Genomic DNA, 18,807 nt, shown 5'->3' on the forward strand with positions numbered 1-18,807 from the left:
ACATACACCAGATTACCGTCACATAACGCCGTCAAGGCCAACGCGTGTCAAAGGTCAAGTTCGAGACTACAAAGGGCGGAGCCCGGGATGGCTATTAGATTTCAAGGTTGGATGGCGGTGTAAATCTCTTTATACGGCAGATGGAGGGAAGATTTACGCCTTTTTGTGTGTGGAATCGCCAAATACCCGCTGTTTGGGGCGTAAATTTGTTTACCAGTCCTGATTGAAGACACAGCAATTCTTAACCAATCTCACTTAATCAGAATTCCAATCTAACAATACCTTTTCTTCCCACTTTGTGGTTACTCGCATAGCTTAATTCTTCTGAATCGGTTGCCACAACTGACTCCCACCACTTAAGTCTGAATGGGATTCTATTGTAAGTAAAATATTCGCCAAATGAGTTGTATGTCCAAAGAACAACCCGCACGTGTTGTAATGTTGAGACTGGAGACTTGCCTTTTGTACTGCATTTTGCACTGACTGTATCGGGGAGCGAGACCTGCTGCAGAGAGCGCGCCATTTTGAAAACCAGAGCCCGCAACGGTACGGTAAGCCATTCTCTCATGTTTCGTAAAAGTGCAATGTGAATCGTGACATCTTGGTCAATGTTGCGACTTGAAGTGTCTGTGAGACGTATACTTCGAGAAATTCAAAATCACCCTACTTAATTGGGCATCGCCCTGAGGAATAGCCTCAGGATTCATACATCGTGTAAAAGCATATGTACATTGTCCAAGCAAAATTCCCGGCGCACAACTTCGCAAGTACAGCTCTGCTTCATTGTCAGTCAAGACATTAAAAGGTAAGCATTGCAAAGTTTCAGTGCCAAGGTTAAGGGTCCTTGTTGTTGGATTTATTTGAGTTCAGAGGTCAAATTGGGTCATGGCGCAAAACCACACGTCACACGATGGACTTGGTCGTTACTTGTTGGGTACAGTGGAGGTTGAATTAAGAAAATATTTGACATTTCAACATGCAACACTAAAACGGGCACCATTTTCTCTACCTTGTATTATATACATTATCGACTGGTTTCTTAAGATAAATTGTGGCGCGTAAGTAGGCCTAAAACCTGCTGAATAATTAAGCCGATTGGCTTTTTTTTTTCAAACTTTCTTCATTCATTTAGACACAGGATACTCGGATGTTTTGAGGTAAAGTAGAGCCAGTCTAGTGTCTGGTCAGCAAAAACCGCTCCTCTCGTGGGATTGCCGATCTGTGAGATTTTTCAGGGTGGTGGAGGGGGGGGGCTTTCCTTAGATTCCAGAAATGACGAAACAGTCAGATTTATTGAGGAATGTACTCATTATCAACAGAGCAGTAAGTCTTCTTACATGAAGCATGTGCAGGAATTTAGGACAGGAGAAACACTGAGGTGTTTTAATGTGTGTTGTTTATGACTACTGGGTGTCAAGTTTGACGGCAAGAGCGTCAGTCGACAAGCACCTGTTGCTGTAGGTCTCTACGCGTGTGGGCTTCGGGTGGGTTTGCTCTTTGTCGTATGGGAAATCCAGGGTAGTCACAAAGGGGAGGCAGGCGTGAAGGAGCGGATGCGAATTCCTAACACGTCAAGATATATCCTTTCCAGTCAAAATATACAGGCAGTGGCGTGGTTAAGGGGGCACAGGTGCACGCCCCACTCCCCGCACGTGGCCTGCCCCCCCTGAATTTACAGAAGGAAAGATCTAGTGAAATTCCGCCTTTGTCAGTTGTTAGCCGTGTCCGAACCCATTGAGTGTCCCCTCCAGAACGCGAGCCTGGAGCCCCAAAATGTCAGTCCCCGGCAACTGAAAATGTACCCCTGTTACGCCAACCCGTCCTTTATGACTTCACTCACCATGCGTAACAAATTGACGTTGTTGGTGCATGATAGAAGTCGCTCCTTAGGTCCACTTGACCATTTACCTGATGTCCCATGCACAGCAGTGGCGTAGTCCAGGCGGGAAGGGGAAGGGTAAGGAGGCAACTCTCCCCGGAAATGTCCCCCAGTGCCCCCCCCCGGAAAATTGAGATGGGGGCGTCACACGTTATCTGTAGTGTGTTGAGAAGCATTAGCCTACTTTAGTGTAAGCATTGATCTGTATCGCAAATTTGTTCATTGTAAAAAGTCAGAAACGTAGCCGGGGGGAGGCGCATGGGGACAACTACCCCATGTGGAAACTCTTGCCCTCCACCGAGCCTTGCCACACCCCTGGTGCACACATCATGTGCACGGAATTAGAGCGATGGGGTTTTCCCCGATTGTACATGTTCAGTCATTTATTTAAACCTGGTCGTTCCGTATATGCAAGTAAATCTGCTGAAACAGTGGGCAAGAAACAGGCCTGCAATTGAGAGGGGTGGGAATCCGTGGATTTCCGTATTTCTAACCTTTTGCAGATTCGCTGAAATCGTGTAGGGAATGATAGGCGACAAAAACGCGAACCGCAACGACTTTAGTCACACAAACACTGGACGTCAGTCTCTGGTCCGGAATAAAACACTGGACGTCAGTCTCTGGTCCGGAATAAAACGTTTCATGAATAGACGTTTATCAACTGCCTCACGCGTGGCTTATCTAACAAAGTGCCTGTTACTTCATACTTTCAAGACGTACAGAAAAAAATCTAATCGAGGTTTAGAGGATATGAATAGACACGCCTGTGTCATTTATCAACTGTCCAACTCGGAAACTTATCTAAAACTTGGAGTCGCGTCACTTCATTCCTGATAGCCGTGTTTCGTTATTTTCAAGGTTAGCTGTCAATGAAATCTGCAAGGAGGGCACAGCGTTTCCGTCACTGTGTTACGAAATACAGAAATTTTGTAACGCAGTGAGTAATAAAAGCGGCGTTGATTTCATCTCCTTTTGCTTTGAATGCAGCGAGCGTCTTTTGGCTGTCCGGCTTGGTTTCAGTCGATCCCTCCTCTTGCCTTTTCTTCCAATTCAAATCAATTATCACCAAGTGACTTGATCTAGATTGCCTTAGGAAATAGGTTAATGTGTTGCTAAGTTTATGAGAATGACTAACCAATCTTGATGGGTTGCGATTCGGATATGGAGGCAATCTAATAAAGGGGCTTACGATATTAAAAAAGATATTCCCTCACGTCACCAAATAAGGCAAACATTGTTTTCACTGCCTGGCAACTTTTGCATTTGTATTTGAAATTAACAAACCACAATGGACACACGCCTCATTGTAGGCTTGTGAGCCTTACATTTTTGGCACTTTTGTAAGGTACAAGTATTGTTTTGTCACAACGTTGCTCTTTAGAGATAACCAAACGAATACAAACATTACTACTTGTAGAAGGGTCATTCCATTTATCTGGGGTCCAATGATTTTCGTGTCCCTGTCACATCTGACAACTGATTGTGTAAGTTTAGAAGACAGTCTTTAATTTCTAAGAGTGATTAAATAACGCAAAATATCTTGCCAAAGAAAAACACGAAGCTGTAAGTCAATGACGATGATTTTACCATGTCAACTTCCACAGGTCAGGTGTAACAGGGACACCAAAAGGGTCACACTTTTTGGTCCCACATTTGCAAAATAACCCAGAAGAACAAGACACTTTATTTTTTGTTTAATTACAATAAGACCCTCTATGATTTTTTCTTCAAATATAACTTTTAGGAATGTTTTTACCCAAAACCTCACAGGTAGAAAAATGTAGAAAATTAGGAAAAATGCAGACTGTGAGGCAAATACATTCCCTAGTATCTCTTTAATACTCAATGCTTGACAGACTTTCCTTTAAACTTTAAGTACACTTCATTCTATTGTTTAATTAGATACAAGTGAATACGTTTTACACCTTGCTCCATTAATACTTTCTTCATACAGAACGTTGTCAAAAAAAGAGTGAGATATAACTCACTAACTTGATTTGGAAACGATTGAAATAGCACAAATTGTTTCAGCAACAATGGCTTACCAAATATCTACTTTTCTCGAAGTACCTAATTCCCCCAATGATTGTTGCTATGTCGACAAACTGTGTCAGACTCATTTCTGAATATCCCTCTTGATTTCTCCTACAGAAACTTAGGTCATCATTCTGGTTTGTATTCCAACCATTCATATGCGTAACCTCACTTGAATGCTTGTACCCCGATTGCGAGTGTCAATCTACTGACACAGTTCTTAGAGGAGGAGCTAGAGGACACAAGAGGGAAGAGAGACTCAAGAACAAGTTTAAAGTTGTGGGAGAAAGTCAGGTACCTCCCAAACTGAAGGCAGAAAGAAAAAACCTTCCAAAAAATTCTGAAGATTAATACAAAACATCTTGTGCCTATTCCAAAGACTTGCCGAGAACAGCACCTTGTGTCATTCAGCCAGAAAAATAAGACGCAGTAGTCTGTCTCTAGGTCTTGGCTGATCCTTATTTCCTGTCTCTCGCTATCGCTTGGCCATCTTCCCTTTCAGTCTCTGCTTCATGGCACCAATGTCGTCATCCTCGTCCCTTCTTCGCCTCCTCCGTCTCCTTGGAGCTGGGTTAGAGAAGGGCAGTCTAGAGACCCTAGAGTCTGAACCATTCTCTTGAGGGGTTTTCTGCAGTTTCTCGCTCTGGATTTGTTGGAGTCTCACCACATCCGTCCAGATGAGCATACTGTAACCTGGTATAAATACCACAACAAGTGTACATTTTCTATCTATGCTATACATGTAACTATATGTGCCTTATTTCCAAGCTTTGGAATCCGTCATTTTATTTTTGTGTTCTCCAAATACGCCTGACACTTTAATACACCAGAAAATATAATACAGCTTTTGAACGGTAAGGGAGGTGTCGGAGTCACAATACACAATTACGCTGTTCTGAATGTCTATGAAATCTAAAGCTGAAGTTGATTTGATCGTCAATCAGCCCTTTGACTTCCATCAAGAGGCAGAAAGGAATTCAAAAAAACTGGTTGTGAGTAAAACTGGACTTTCAAAACAACCAAACCAATAATCAAAGGGAATCTACAGGGGAGATCAGCTCCAATAGTCAGTAGAATAAAAGTCACACTTACCCATTCCCGATGCTAGGCTATCTCCAGATGCACTGAACTTATTCAACTGGGGGGGGGGGGAAATTAAAAAATCCAGCTGATAATTTGTCATTTTATTCGTATTCATGAATTCAGAATAATCTCATCTTATTTAACCTGACTGGTTGAATTGCCTTGTATGATATTCAATTAAAAAACTTTTCATGGAGATGTCCAAGATTTCACTCACGGATATGATACCAGAAACACTGGGGTCCAGTAACTGGCAAACCATGTCACCGGAATTGGCATCAAATACATCAATGGTCCTGCTTTCCTCTTCCTGGTAACTAGGAAAGTTTTCGTCTGGGTAACGACCAACAACCACCAAGTCATAAAGAGGATGCCACGTTGCCTACAGGAAAGAATTGGAAACACTGATGACTAAACAATTTGTATGTGGCTATGGCTAATCACAACAGTGTGTTAAGAACAAGGATGTAGCCAGTAGCATATTACTTGGGAATGACTTGAGTCTTTTTAAATTGCAAACCCTGCCCTTTCCACAAGAGATCTGAAAATCCATTAATCTCAATGATGGTAGAGTTCCATTTTGGATTTGAACAGACGCTTACGAGACTGATTGAAATCAACTTGATGTTTGTTTGTTTATTTTTTTTCTTACCTTGATAGGAGTCAAGTGCTGGAAGAATCGGTGTGGGTGAGAGATGGACCGTTCCATTCTGTCCCACAGGGGTCCTGCATAGATCCTCAACTCCCCATACTGGTCAGTTGTGAGTAATCTTGTACAGTCAGGACTGAAATATGCTGCAAGAAAAAATTATCTTTTACTTTTCAGAACTTTGTTGTCTTACATAATTAGTAACCTGACTTGTCATCCTCTTGGCAATGATTACGTATGATGATGTAGACTTTTGGGACCATCTGACAAATATTTTCAGGTGACTTCACCTCTGCAAACGCTACAACCTACCAGAGTTGATAGGTCTGTTGTGATGAAGTATATAGAGGGCGCTCTTTCGGTCTGACATCATTCTTACATCCCACATCTTGACCATCTTGTCAGTGGAGGCAGTGGCCAGGAGCCAATCACATCGGCTGTTGAATTCACAGTGGGTGGCTTTGCTCTTGTGAAGTCTCCGAGTCCACAGGCGCTTCACAGGGGAAAAAAAGGAAGTTGCCAGGTGTGTCAAGTTGACCAATCAAGACCAGTCTGCGAATTCTACAAATTGATTGAAATCTCTGGTTTCACGTGATTAAAGACAACAAGCTCTTAAGCTTGTGTTCTGCATTCTTCTGAGTTTCTTTAAATATCTCCTTTGTCAGTGAAGCACCCTCTTGTTGAAAATGTTTGAGGGCTGAGGTTTGCAGAAAACACAAATGCAGAAAGCTCTTTTCCTTTGCCAATGATTCTCAAGTGCAATGTAACAGCTTAGCAAAAGTTTGACAACAAGTTTCTCAATTTTACATCAAGAAGTATGTCCTCAGACCGACTGCGACTGGAATTTGCAGTCCGTGCTGCTTTTGCTAATGAAACAAACTTCAATTTCATGGAAGCAACATACTCGTGACTTGACTTGTACCTATCAGTTTTTGACTTGTGACTTGACTTGGACTCGCACATTATGGCTGATGTTTTAGTTTGAAAACGTTGTTCATGAATGTAAAGTGTGTTGAAAAGTTGAAGGTAATTTGCATAATTAGTTACAGAGAATTGCGGTAGCACCATGCTAGGATCTTTGTCTGAGCATGTGTGCATGTGGTTCTGAAAAAACTTCCACCTGTTATCACTTAAGTGATAACAGGTGATAAGAATAATGCATATGCTTAAGTGATATGAATAATGCATATCTTACAATTATTACCAAAATAGTCTGTTGCTACCCCCAGTCAAACAAAATATTCAAGACCTTCCTGTGTGGTTCGTGTTGCGGATTGTGGAATAACAATGAAACCAAGACTAGAAATCAGAAATGTGACTTGAAATCACACAGATCACGCAACTTGACTTGCACTTGGACAAAATACTAGTGACTGGCTTGTGCTTGGACCAAATTGACTTGTGACTTGACTTGACCTGTGATCAAATGAATTATAACTTGACTTGTGACTGGACCAAATGACTTGTGATTTGACTTGGACTGCAAAAATTGACTTGTTACCACCTCTGGCAACAAGCTTCATCATTTCCTTACCTTTCCACTCTTTCTTTCCATCAGGGTCAAATTCCCAGAGTTATCACCAGCAATCAGCAGGTTTCTTGCATAGTTGGCACTCAAGCTGCAGTACCATCGACTAGAACAAAATAGATGAATAGAACTCAGGAAAATGGGTCGGGATTGGGGATCTTCAGATCTTCTATGGATGCAAAATGTTTGTTCTCTGGAAGGAGAGGGAAATTCCAAACAGTTTGAACAGAAATCTTGGCAAGAATTTAATGTGAGAAAATGTAACAAAAGTGACAAAAAGAGAAAAAGTAACCTTCAGCTCCTGAATGTGATGGCCATTCTGAGCCACCATAAGAAACTTCTGTGAGAGTTTGTTTTAAACTCTTGGGTGACATATCTCTAAGCTCATTGGAGCGACGCATTTAAAAAACGTTGGAATTGATCTAATGTTAAATGTTTCAGTTTTGTATCAATGAAAACACCTTGAGCCCCAAGGAGAGGTCTTTTCTGTCCAATTTCTTGCAGGGACTTACTCCATGCTGTGAGTATCAAGAAAAATATGCCGATCGCCATCTTTGCCCAAGCAATGCCTGCATACTGTCCCCTCATTGGATGATGTGTAGACACCGCTTGGATCCATCAGGTCAAAGGTCATGTTGGTGATGGCTCCCCCTTTACCGACCTGGTGAGTCATGTAGTCCAATGTGTTGAAAGAAAAAAAAAATTTCTTGAATGAAAGGGGAGGAGCATGAGCTTTTTCTGTCCTACCTCCAGTCAGCTGTGTTGAGGAAAACACGGTGGCAGCTTTGAGATTCCCTGATGCACTGTCGGCAAACAGTTCCATCAATAGAGGAAGTGTAGATACCGCTGGGGTCTTCCAGGTCAAAGGTTAGGGTGGTCACTGATCCCCCTTTGCCCATCTGATCATTGAATGAAATTCATTGTCATATAACATACAGTGTAAAGCTAAAATATAACAATCAAGACAGAACTGATCCACTTCAATGGCAAATACCCAGGTATAATTGTCCTACATACTCTTTTTAATTGATTAATTAAATTTATTTCATGAATTCAACACTGTAATCGCTGCAGAAATTCTTTAAAATGCAATACAATCGGGTCAATTATGCTGCAGTTTGGCTTCAATCACTCAATGGCCTGTAGCCTTTCCTCTCAATTCTAAAAATAAAGTTATTTTATTTACCTGCTACAGTTTACAAGTTCTGATATTGTATTTGTCAAGGAAGGTCATGAGTTCCTTTTTCATCATTAAAAGTAAAGATCTGCTCAACCAATCATTCTGAAGAGTTTACACCAGGCTGAGCTCTAGAACCTGCTGACATATCTACATAGCCCAAAATACCCCAGTTGTTGGATTTCAAGGTACCGGTGTGGATCTTAACCAGATATCCCAGTTCAACTTACCCCTTTACTCAGGTCAAACTTGGCAGTATTCTCGTAGTTCCACATGATCAAATCACCACTCTTTGACGCAACAGCCAGGGTCTTTGGCAGCGTTGGGTGCCACTCCAAGGCAGTCACCCGCCGGTCAAATGGACTTGTTGTGTGTTGTATCCTGAAGTTTCTGAGCTGCTGAATGTAGGGCTGAACCACTGCCTAGAATGGGGGTTTGGAAGAAAAAAAGGAAATGAAATAACCCAGTAACTCAAACTGTAATAAAGGTAGAGATATTTCAAACACACTGATGGGGATACACTAGGTTTACAATAAGTGATCACACAACCAAAACTGGGACATTGTATGAAGAGCTGACTGATTGATAAAAGTTTACTCCTAAACTTATTCTGTTTGCATGTTTGTTTGTTTTTTTAATTTAGGTGCACACTGAATATCCAGGAACTTATACAATCTCCTTACCAAACTCCTAGACCTCTCTCATAAACAGAACAGTTCTTAAATTTAGAGAGTTAAATGACAACACAGCACCTAAGCAATGAACGAATCCTTGTCTATTATATACCTGCTTAAGCCTGCTGCCTTGCGAAATACTCAAAGAAGCATGATACAGCCTATGTACCATGTTACAACTCCTAAGACCAAATGGGTTCACAGCTGGAATGCTTGGTGATTTCATCCCTTCTGGCAACTTCCAAACAGTGTCATTTACATCTGTTGCTGGCTTCTGTAGGCGGTGCTTATTGGTTGAGGTTTCTAGAGTTGGCTAAAGGGAAATGGAATCATTTTTTAGTTTACGGACAATAGCTGTGTTCCATTCTTCTAGTAATTAGTTAAAACAAGCTACAAAATTTTAGAGTGGAATTTCACTCCATTATACATATACACACGAAGACCAATGTGTTACCTTAGTACATAAATCTCAAAGTTGGGTAGTTACACTGAAATGTAAGTTTCTCCTTAGTTGACCTTTTCAAAGTTAACCTTGACCATGCAATATAACGTCTGAGTGTTTTGAAAAATTATACCATTTAGTTGTTCAGTTACAAGTAGATTTCAGTAGATTATTCTACTCTTCCCTTTTTATCTGTGTAAGATAAGTAACTTCTGACATACCTTATTCTCTGGAAATATTTCTGTAGGCATCTTTCCTCTGCCATGACTGGTTTTCTGGGAGGGATTTGTCAATGCTGCTGTGCGAGGCCGAAGCACACGCTTGCACATGGTGTTTTCTTTGGGTTTCTGGCTATCTTCTTTCATGATAAGGGCTAGGGGAAAATTTGGTTGGCAACAATTAACAGGTTGAAGCCATGTCCAAGTACTTTTGGGAGTGTTTTGTCATCTGTGAGAGTCACGTTTTCAGTCACTGACATAACGGATAGTGATAACATTAACAGATGAATGACAGATGAATTTAGGATAGTCAGTGGAAGTAGGCCATTACTGACATGTCTGTCTGATCATAGAGGAAGGACACAGAAGGAGTTTGAACTGTCCGGGCTGTAACATCTGGCCAATTACTGCTTTCTGGCATGCCTGGTATGTCCCTAGCCAGAGCGCAGCGAACGCTTGCTATGCACCATCTGTTTCACAACCACGAAACCCCTTTGTATCTATGATCGTCACCGCAATTTGTTGCGGTAATCTGCATCCTTAAAACTTTGTGCACTGAGGTATAGGGAATTGAATATTCATGCCTTTGTTGGAGCTTGGTATGTTCTCATGACAACATCACATTTAATGCTTGTGCAGTTGCTTGCATTACGCTGCGTGCCCTTAATCTATATGTGCAGTCATTGCCATTAATGAGCTCTTCTTCTGGAGTTAACTTGGGAAAAAATAGCCCGGTTGTTTACAAGATTTTGTGTCTTGGTTGAATCATTTTTTTTAATGTTATTTGTACTAAAGCGTATTTTATGAGATTTCACGATCACTCCCAGTGATGAAATAGCACATTTTGTTTTTATGAACTTAGCTTTCCAGTAAAAGTCAACATTTTGTTGGCCAGTCTTAGCCAAATTCATACCAAGTCTTTGAACACTGATGTATTGGAGGGAGGAGAATAAAATTACAAGCTTTGCATGGATAATGGAACAGTGTATCAACATTAAAAAATTTTATTTACGATGGCAAACGTTGGTCTAATATCAGGGGTTTTTCTCTTTATTTCCTGGTCACAGCAATAATTTGTACCTAATTGCCAGCAAAAAACTACAAGTATTGCTAGGAAGTTACTGGCCCCGCTTATCCGGCTAAGATGCAGGCAGTAATCAGGCATTTTTGGAATGTTTTCTATTATTCGTCTGACTCGGCGGCGACCATCATTGAACATTCTGAAGTGCCAGAGTTGCAGCTCCTTCTGTGTTCTTCCTCTATAGTTTGATCAACATGCATGACAAGCAACATAGGCCTATTATAACAAACATAAAAAACAGTGCAAAGCTAAAGGCCAAGCCTCTTAATCTACTTAGCGAGCCAACCGGTCGCACTTTATAATACAACAAGAGCAGATATACGCATGTGACTTACCGGGGTTCGGATGTTTCTGAGGTTGTTTTCCACTCTTCAGGTTATAGTTTTATCTACTCATCACGGAATGACATAATCACAACCACCCTCACAAAGTAGCTGTTTGGGTTACGTAAAAGTATGCCACGAGGGAGCAGGACACCTAGACGTCTTGCACTTCTTGTCTAAGCTCCAGTTGAAAAGAATTTTAGGTATCTGACTAATGTTTTCTAAAAGTTCCCGCGGGTTCAACCTCGTTTTCATTAAGCACCGTCTTGTGATAATGTATACTGCTCGACGTTATACGCTGGGGTGAAATCATTGCTGTGGACATTTAATTGACCTCCGAACTCAAGGGAAATAATCGTAATAAACGACGACTGTTTTGTATTGTGAGACATTAATATGCGCATAACTTGCCTGTTGTCTTTTGTTTTAATTCTTGTATAATACAAGAATTATGTGTAGTTTTCAATGAGTAAACTTAAAGAATAAAGAACGTTTGATTTCCTTTTTTCAAAGTTTTATCCAAACGCTTATTTAGTATAAAAAGAAGTCATGAAAGAGTTAATTATTTTTTAAGACTGGCTCTCTAGCAGGACTAAAAATGCCTTTGCTCTAAGGTTAAGAATGCCTGGATACAAGACACCGTTTCAGAGCGGCATTCTACGAGCAGAACGTGACAAAAACGGTGCTTTTGTGCCAACTTTTTACAGCTTCTTTTGGGGGCATAAGTAGCTAGTTTTGTTAATCATGGCAAGCAGCAGGGATTTCTTTGTCGGTGGGAACTGGAAGATGAACGGGAGCAAGGACAGCATCAATGAAATATTGCATTTCTTGAAAGAAGCTGAGGTCCCTGAAAATACAGGTATGTAGGGCCTACATGCAGACATGTACAGTGTACAGTACATGATACACATCATACATGTACATGTACGTACGTAGGCCTACGTGTATCTTGTTGAACAGTGGTGCCTGTACACAAGTCGGCTTGCCGTCGGCTCCACCTGAGCTGCTGAGGCACGCTGTACTTTGGGTGTGCGGCTAGGGCAAAAAAGTCAGAGTTTGTAATGTCTACAGAGTGTATCCTTTAGGCTCTAGGCATTTTTCATAAACTGGGAGGCTTCATCATGTTCATTGTGGTCATTTTAGTGTTGGCATGGTAAGCAGGGGCCAGAAGGAGTTTCATATATGCCGTGCAGCTTGACACCCTGTGAGCAAACCCTAGGAGACTGGTCTGAACAATTCAAAGTAGTGTTTTTTTAAGTAAACAACTTGTTTTTTCCCTCCTAAAATGAACTTTTCTGGACATGTTTTGCTTTCTGATGGCTAATAGATCACATATGGAACTCTTCCCAGGGTCCTGTCACAACTTTTACGTCACTCTTCTCAGAGTTAGAGTGGTTATTTAGACTGAATGTAGTCAAGTTGTAAAGTTAAATGCCTATAATTAGGCCTAATTGAACTCAGTCAGAACTAGCAGATTGTAGCAATTCCCAATAGGTCATTTTAAATTGATGAATAAAGATCAGGCTTTTCAATATGGGAATTTCACAGTAGTGCTCTTCCAAGAGTTTGCAACGCACTGGCCAATGACATTTCGCGAAATCTGTCAACCCAATGTGCATTGAAAGGGTCGACAGATTTCACACATTGTGATTGGCCGATGCATTGCCAACTCTTGGAGGCACACTATTGTGAATTGCTGGTGTTCCACGTGTCTTTTTTTGCATCAAAGTGGAGGTGTTTTGGATTCTTTCCAAGCTTCTTTGGTAGGAGTAGTAACATCTTACCTGTGCCAAAGATTGCATGCTTTTTAAAAAAATTCTGCCTCTCCGTAAAGCCCATAAAATGTTTCATGTCCACTTGTTTCAGATGTTGTTGTTGCACCTCCTGCTGTGTACCTCAGTTATGTCCAGGAACGCCTGCCGGCCAAAATTTCTACGGCAGCACAGAACTGCTACAAGGTGGACAAGGGTGCGTTCACTGGGGAGATCAGTCCTGCCATGCTGCTGGACCTGGGCCTGAGCTGGGTTATCTTGGGTCACTCAGAGAGGCGGCATGTCTTTGGAGAATCTGACCAAGTGAGATGATGTGAAGTGCTGAGAATTTGTCATTTTCAGAATGTATGGAAAGTGTTTGTCTTTCATGAAGACAGAAATTCTTGTCAATGTTTTTAACATGCCCCCCCCAAGAAAGAAAAAAGATCTTCCCCAGGGGACATTTCCAGTGCATCTGCTTAATATAGAAATCATTTGTCTTCAGATATTGAAGCAGTTAGAGATCAAATTTGAGTCCTTTTGTTTCAAAAACAGTCAACCTCTAATCAACATTTGAGTAAAGTATCACGATGAAGGCTGTAGACATGTCAATCACTTGGTTTGTTGCAGCTCATTGGAGAAAAGGTTCAGCATGCACTGAGTAAAGGGTTAAAGGTCATCGCTTGCATTGGCGAAACCCTGGACCAGAGGCAAAAGGGACAAACTCAGGATGTTGTATATCACCAGACGAAGGCCATTGCTGGTATGTGGTATGAACTGTCCACTACCTCTAATCCTTTATGAAAATATTTTACCCCCTCACCACTCTGCCTTACCCCCACCCACCACTCCGCCTTACCCCCCACCCACCACTCCGCCTTACCCCTCACCCACCACTCCACCTTACCCCTCACCCACCACTCCGCCTTACCCCCACCCACCACTCCACCTTACCCCCCACCCACCACTCCGCCTTACCCCCACCCACCACTCCGCCTTACCCCCACCCACCACTCCACCTTACCCCCCCACCCACCACTCTGCCTTACCCCCACCCACCACTCCACCTTACCCCTCACCCACCACTCTGCCTTACCCCCACCCACCACTCCACCTTACCCCTCACCCACCACTCCGCCTTACCCCTCACCCACCACTCCACCTTACCCCTCACCCACCACTCCGCCTTACCCCCACCCACCACTCCGTCTTACCCCTCACCCACCACTCCGCCTTACCCCCACCCACCACTCCGCCTTACCCCCACCCACCACTCCACCTTACCCCTCACCCACCACTCCACCTTACCCCCACCCACCACTCTGCCTTACCCCCACCCACCACTCCACCTTACCCCTCACCCACCACTCCACCTTACCCCCACCCACCACTCCGCCTTACCCCTCACCCACCACTCTGCCTTACCCCCACCCACCACTCTGCCTTACCCCCACCCACCACTCCGCCTTACCCCCACCCACCACTCCGCCTTACCCCTCACCCACCACTCCACCTTACCCCTCACCCACCACTCCGCCTTACCCCTCACCCACCACTCTGCCTTACCCCTCACCCACCACTCCGCCTTACCCCTCACCCACCACTCCACCTTACCCCCCACCCACCACTCCACCTTACCCCCCACCCACCACTCCGCCTTGCCCTCACCCACCACTCTGCCTTGACCCCCCTTTCACTACCCATAATTGGCCTTATTCTTCAGTTGGCCGTATTGAATTGAAAGTGAGGTTACCATTTTATTTTGGCATCTGAAAATACAAATGAAATCACTAAAATAAATTTCAGTCCAAATTACTGTCATTTATACTGAAGAACAATTTAAATTTAATTTCGGGATTAATTTTATCTGTTCATTAATAGCCACATCTAAAATAATGAAAATGAGGCATGGAAGCAAAACTAGTCTGGCACCGCCTCATTTAATAATTTACATGGAATAAGATAGATTCTGGGAACACAATCAAAATGGCTTCCCTGTAAATAAAGTCTGTTGCATGAAATCAAACTTGTATTCTAAGTCTAATCCCATTTGTGGAACTGACCAATCCTATCAAGACTTGTCAATCACCGCAGTGTTGTTCACCCAGTGGCAAAGACACTCCTTCGTTGTTTGACCCCATTGACTTGTTGAAGGACTTGATTAAGGGGTGCTCTACTGTTCCCAGTTCCTGGAAGTTACACCCATAAACAGGGCTTGCCCTTTATTTTTTCTGACAGTAGCCCGCCGGGCTAGTAAATTGTGATTTTTACTAGCCCACAGAGATTTTTACTAGCCCATGAAATGTGTGAAAAAAAATAACAATTAAAGCAGGCTTTTGACTTAAGAGGTTTGGTCCACCAAGACGTTTCTATCAACTGCTATCACGTACGTGGGATGATAGCGGTTCGTGGGTAGACTGGTTCCCGTTCCCTACTCACTCACCCGGCATGATTGTCCAATGAGGGGCTTGCGATCAGTGGTACAACAAAGTCACTTACGAACCGGATTGCACCAGTTTATGGACGCAGTATCGGTTTTTGGTATCTGGTTCCCAGTACGAATTGTATGTTAATTATATTGGTCATGTATAGAGGTCACTGACTACTGGAGAAACTATCGTTGATGCCTTGATGATAGGTACTAGGTACAATGTACACGTAGTCCCAGCAAACAATACAGGATTCCAGGTGCGAGTCAGAAGCGATGTTGGGGTTTATTTGATTCCAATTAAATAAAGTTACATTCATGACAGACAAAAGGTAAGGCTTTGAAATCAAGACTTTGTTTTAGTTTGTTTAATCACATCAGAAAAACAAGGAAAGTGTACGTATTTTAACTCGCCTACCGGACGACTGAGGGAAGTGTTTTGACTCGCCCATGACTGTTTTGAGCGGGCGACCGCTAAGGAGAAACCCTGCATAAACATTTCATACTTGGTGCAATAGGACTGTTGTAAAATTTCAATAATGCAGCCTCAGGGATCGCTGTATTTTAGAAGCTTACCTTATCATGTCATTTTTTTCTAGATAACGTAGCTGATTGGGATCAAGTCGTGATTGCCTATGAACCGGTGTGGGCCATCGGAACAGGTGTTACCGCCACTCCAGCTCAGGTAACCAGTCAAATCTACTGGTATAAACTGCGTTGTGTACGAGAACCCTTCACTGATTACAAAGAGAGAAAGGCTTGGGTGACGCTCAGATGCCACTGGTATCCTGTGCCTGGTGACCACACTAAGCTTCTAGAGTTGTGTGAAATCACTAGGGAGATCGTTGCTGAGTTTAAACTACCTAAATCTGGAAGGTTTCTACTCAATTCCTTGAAGCTTAGGGTGCCCATGTTACCTTCCATTCAAAGATTATTTTGAAGAGTGATAGAAACCGTATTGAATTGTTTGTCTATTTGAAGGCACAAGAGGTCCATGAACAGCTTCGGGGCTGGCTTGCTGAAAATGTCTCCGCAGCAGTGGCTAAAAAGACCAGGATCATCTACGGAGGTAAGAAGTAGTTGCAAATGTTCTTATGAATAGCCTTATTTTTGTCTCTTACTTAGACTTCCAAAATCAGTGACAGCATAGATGTGGAAAGAATTCCATATATGGACGCCACCAATTTGTCCCTGTAATGATCTATTAGCCATCTGATGTCAATGTTTTTGTCCTCAAAAGTCCAATTTAGCAGTGAAAATATGGATGTACATGTATTCACTAAGAAAGTGCTTCGAATTTTCAGACCAGTCTCATAGGGTTTGTGCACAGGGTGTCAAGCGGCATCCATACATGGAGCTCTTTGCGAATGTTATAAACACACCTGCTGACTTAGTCTGTCTGAAATAGATTCAGTGCTCCTTCCAAGAGCACTGAGCAAGGTAAGGTGGTACAGTTGATTGTCTTCAATACGGCCGTTTCACAGTAGTGCGCCACCAAGAGTTTGCAACGCATTGGCCAGTCACAGTGCACGAAATTTGTCGACCCAGTGCGCGTTTGGAAAGGGTCGACAAATTTCGTGTGTTTTGATTGGCCGTGTTGCAAACTCTTGGTGGTGCACTACTGTGAATCGCCAGCATTGTATGAGGTGCATTCCGCTCAAATTACAAAAGGTCAGCGATATCCATGGACAAATGGTCAGAAAAAGGGTAATACAAATTGTCTGGTTTTATGTACCTTGAGCTGGACCAAGAGAGGGCGCTGTTTTCTTGGCAACAGGTTCCTTTGGTCGGCACTAAACTTCACTGGTTCATGAAGGACTACCAAACGCATTTGTTATGGTCGCATCATTGCCAACAAAATGAACATTCCCAACCAACAAAGCTCTTTTCTACTGATGAGGGAGTGCTCCCGCTCAAGGTGGATAGCTTATGTCCATCAGGTCCTCTTTTCTGATGAGATTTGACCTGTAACCTTTGACCTGTCATTCCAGGCTCTGTCAATGCGGGCAACTGCCAGGAACTGGCTGCCAAGACAGACGTGGATGGATTTCTGGTGGGCGGGGCCTCATTGAAACCTGATTTTGTCAAGATCATCAATGCCAAGAATTGAATTAGAATAAAAGTTTCGCTCACCCTTCGCTGGACATGAGTAAGACAAATACTGTGATATTTGTGGTGATAGAATCCCCAGAGTTTTATAAGGAGTGAAATCAACCAGAGGTCAAACCTTAGTGAGGTAGAAACCAATTTGGAATTCTTGAATGGTACGCAAGAAAGTTGGAGAGTAGGTCTATGTATAACCATGGTATTTATGATGGACTTGACATTAAATGGAAATGCTGCCTAGATGAAAGTTGTACTTTTGACAACATAAAGACAGCTGCTTTTTCAAATTGCATGTAGTGAAAATGAAATGCAGCTATTTGGAGTGGAATTTGTAACAGTTGGCTTAGGTTTGTGAATACTTGGAAAATAATCAGGCAATTGGTAAATCGTTTCCACTGCCAACCTTTTTTGCCAATGTTTGATGTAGACATTTTAAACCATTTTGTGGACTGAGGTTAGCAGTTGGACATGAAATATTCATGCTGTTGAGTTACAGATGACAGTGAAATGTATGAATTAGTCAAAGTGTACGAATCTGGCGTTAAAACAAATGGTCATGTTTTGCATTTATGTAAGCTGAGGCTGTGTTGTTTTCTTTTTCTCACTTGTGAAAACTTGGTGAAAGATTTTGTGTACGAGCGATAAATCTCTGGACTTAAACGAGTGGAGACAACGAGGGTCTGGAAGTGGAAAAGTTGCCCATTTCATATTTTCCTCGGCTGTACTTCAAAAGACCGCAGAGCAAGCTTTGTGCATGTACACTATAAAATGACCATTTGATACAAAGCCCAAGATGCAAAATTGGCTTGCAACATTCATTTTGACATTTCTGACAAAATCAGAAATACAGGTACATGTACTCAAAAGGAATAGTAAAAAACTACCAGTTTAGGCTTAACCGTGATTTCATTTCAGTTGAAATTTTTAATTTCCTTTTCTTTGTAAAAATGAAAATGTGACATTTTGTAGTTCAAAAATGCTATTAGCAACTAATTCATGTAGTTGGATTGAGAGTTCATGCCCTCTTATACCGTGTTCAGAACTCCTTCCTTGATGTCTGGAAATAAGAGTAGCTATTGAAAAGTTAAAGAGTAAAACTTTGGACTTGCGAGACTGTTGTCATAGACATTTAATCTTTTAAGGGTCTTTTTAACAGGAGCGGAAATATTTCCCAGTACCAACGATGTCTCAAAACACTGTACAGGTGGCAAGTACGGTATCCCGTCTACTCTGGGTAAAGTATACTGAAAACTGAAAACAGTTCCAAAAAATCAAACATGCAATAAACACCGACAGAGCCTGTTGTTCAATTATTCTGAGTTCATGTATTCAGTAAACCAACAGAAAGCAGAAAGAATTTTAAAATATAACAGTAAAGATACATTGATTTCATAAAGTTTTCAGTTTCACATCAGACCTGCAAAAAGTACAAAA

General features: G+C 42.2%; 2 protein-coding genes and 1 long non-coding RNA gene across 4 annotated transcripts; 2 read left to right on the forward strand and 1 right to left on the reverse strand.

Moving 5' to 3' along the window:
* The first annotated feature begins 232 nt into the window (after window positions 1-232).
* On the forward strand, window positions 233-6,063 carry LOC110979162 (uncharacterized). Its single transcript, XR_002598181.2, has 3 exons — window positions 233-551; window positions 5,657-5,750; window positions 5,926-6,063. It is a non-coding gene; the product is annotated as an uncharacterized LOC110979162 (long non-coding RNA).
* Window positions 3,132-11,304, reverse strand: LOC110979161 (DNA damage-binding protein 2-like). 2 transcript variants are annotated; one of them, XM_022234726.2, is made up of 11 exons: window positions 11,101-11,304; window positions 9,688-9,839; window positions 9,137-9,337; window positions 8,581-8,772; window positions 7,686-7,834; window positions 7,180-7,279; window positions 5,958-6,138; window positions 5,649-5,791; window positions 5,214-5,378; window positions 5,006-5,051; window positions 3,132-4,606 (listed from the first exon to the last, which is right to left on the reverse strand). In XM_022234726.2, exons 2-11 carry the CDS (start codon window positions 9,829-9,831, stop codon window positions 4,389-4,391), a joined length of 1,539 nt encoding a protein of 512 aa, XP_022090418.2. In that variant the 5' UTR covers window positions 9,832-9,839; window positions 11,101-11,304; the 3' UTR covers window positions 3,132-4,388. The 2 variants fall into 2 exon arrangements, with proteins under 2 accessions (XP_022090418.2, XP_022090417.2); XM_022234725.2 differs by lacking the exon at window positions 7,686-7,834 and adding an exon at window positions 7,921-8,072 and having other exon boundaries at window positions 11,101-11,302.
* Window positions 11,305-11,707: 403 nt separating this feature from the next.
* Window positions 11,708-18,683, forward strand: LOC110979122 (triosephosphate isomerase-like). Its single transcript, XM_022234672.2, has 6 exons — window positions 11,708-11,947; window positions 12,955-13,163; window positions 13,470-13,602; window positions 15,867-15,952; window positions 16,249-16,336; window positions 17,259-18,683. Exons 1-6 carry the CDS (start codon window positions 11,833-11,835, stop codon window positions 17,375-17,377), a joined length of 750 nt encoding a protein of 249 aa, XP_022090364.1. The 5' UTR covers window positions 11,708-11,832; the 3' UTR covers window positions 17,378-18,683.
* Window positions 18,684-18,807: the final 124 nt, after the last annotated feature.

The sequence above is a fragment of the Acanthaster planci genome, linkage group LG16 (genome assembly GCF_054643075.1).
Source record: "Acanthaster planci isolate LZ-2023a linkage group LG16, COTS_SCS, whole genome shotgun sequence".
NCBI classification, from domain to species: Eukaryota; Metazoa; Echinodermata; class Asteroidea; order Valvatida; family Acanthasteridae; genus Acanthaster; species Acanthaster planci.

What these genes read in the sequence shown, in the direction of transcription:
- LOC110979161 (XM_022234725.2), bottom strand. Translation starts at nt 9,831, where the DNA reads ATGAAAGAAGATAGCCAGAAACCCAAAGAAAACACCATGTGCAAGCGT. An exon ending in AAGGCAGCAGGCTTAAGCAG is followed by an intron (nt 8,773 to 9,136) that starts GTATATAATAGA and finishes CCCCCATTCTAG; the next exon opens with GCAGTGGTTCAGCCCTACAT. An exon ending in CAACAGACCTATCAACTCTG is followed by an intron (nt 5,792 to 5,957) that starts GTAGGTTGTAGC and finishes TTTTTCTTGCAG; the next exon opens with CATATTTCAGTCCTGACTGT.
- LOC110979122 (XM_022234672.2), top strand. Translation starts at nt 11,833, where the DNA reads ATGGCAAGCAGCAGGGATTTCTTTGTCGGTGGGAACTGGAAGATGAAC. An exon ending in TGAGGTCCCTGAAAATACAG is followed by an intron (nt 11,948 to 12,954) that starts GTATGTAGGGCC and finishes CACTTGTTTCAG; the next exon opens with ATGTTGTTGTTGCACCTCCT. An exon ending in CCAGACGAAGGCCATTGCTG is followed by an intron (nt 13,603 to 15,866) that starts GTATGTGGTATG and finishes ATTTTTTTCTAG; the next exon opens with ATAACGTAGCTGATTGGGAT.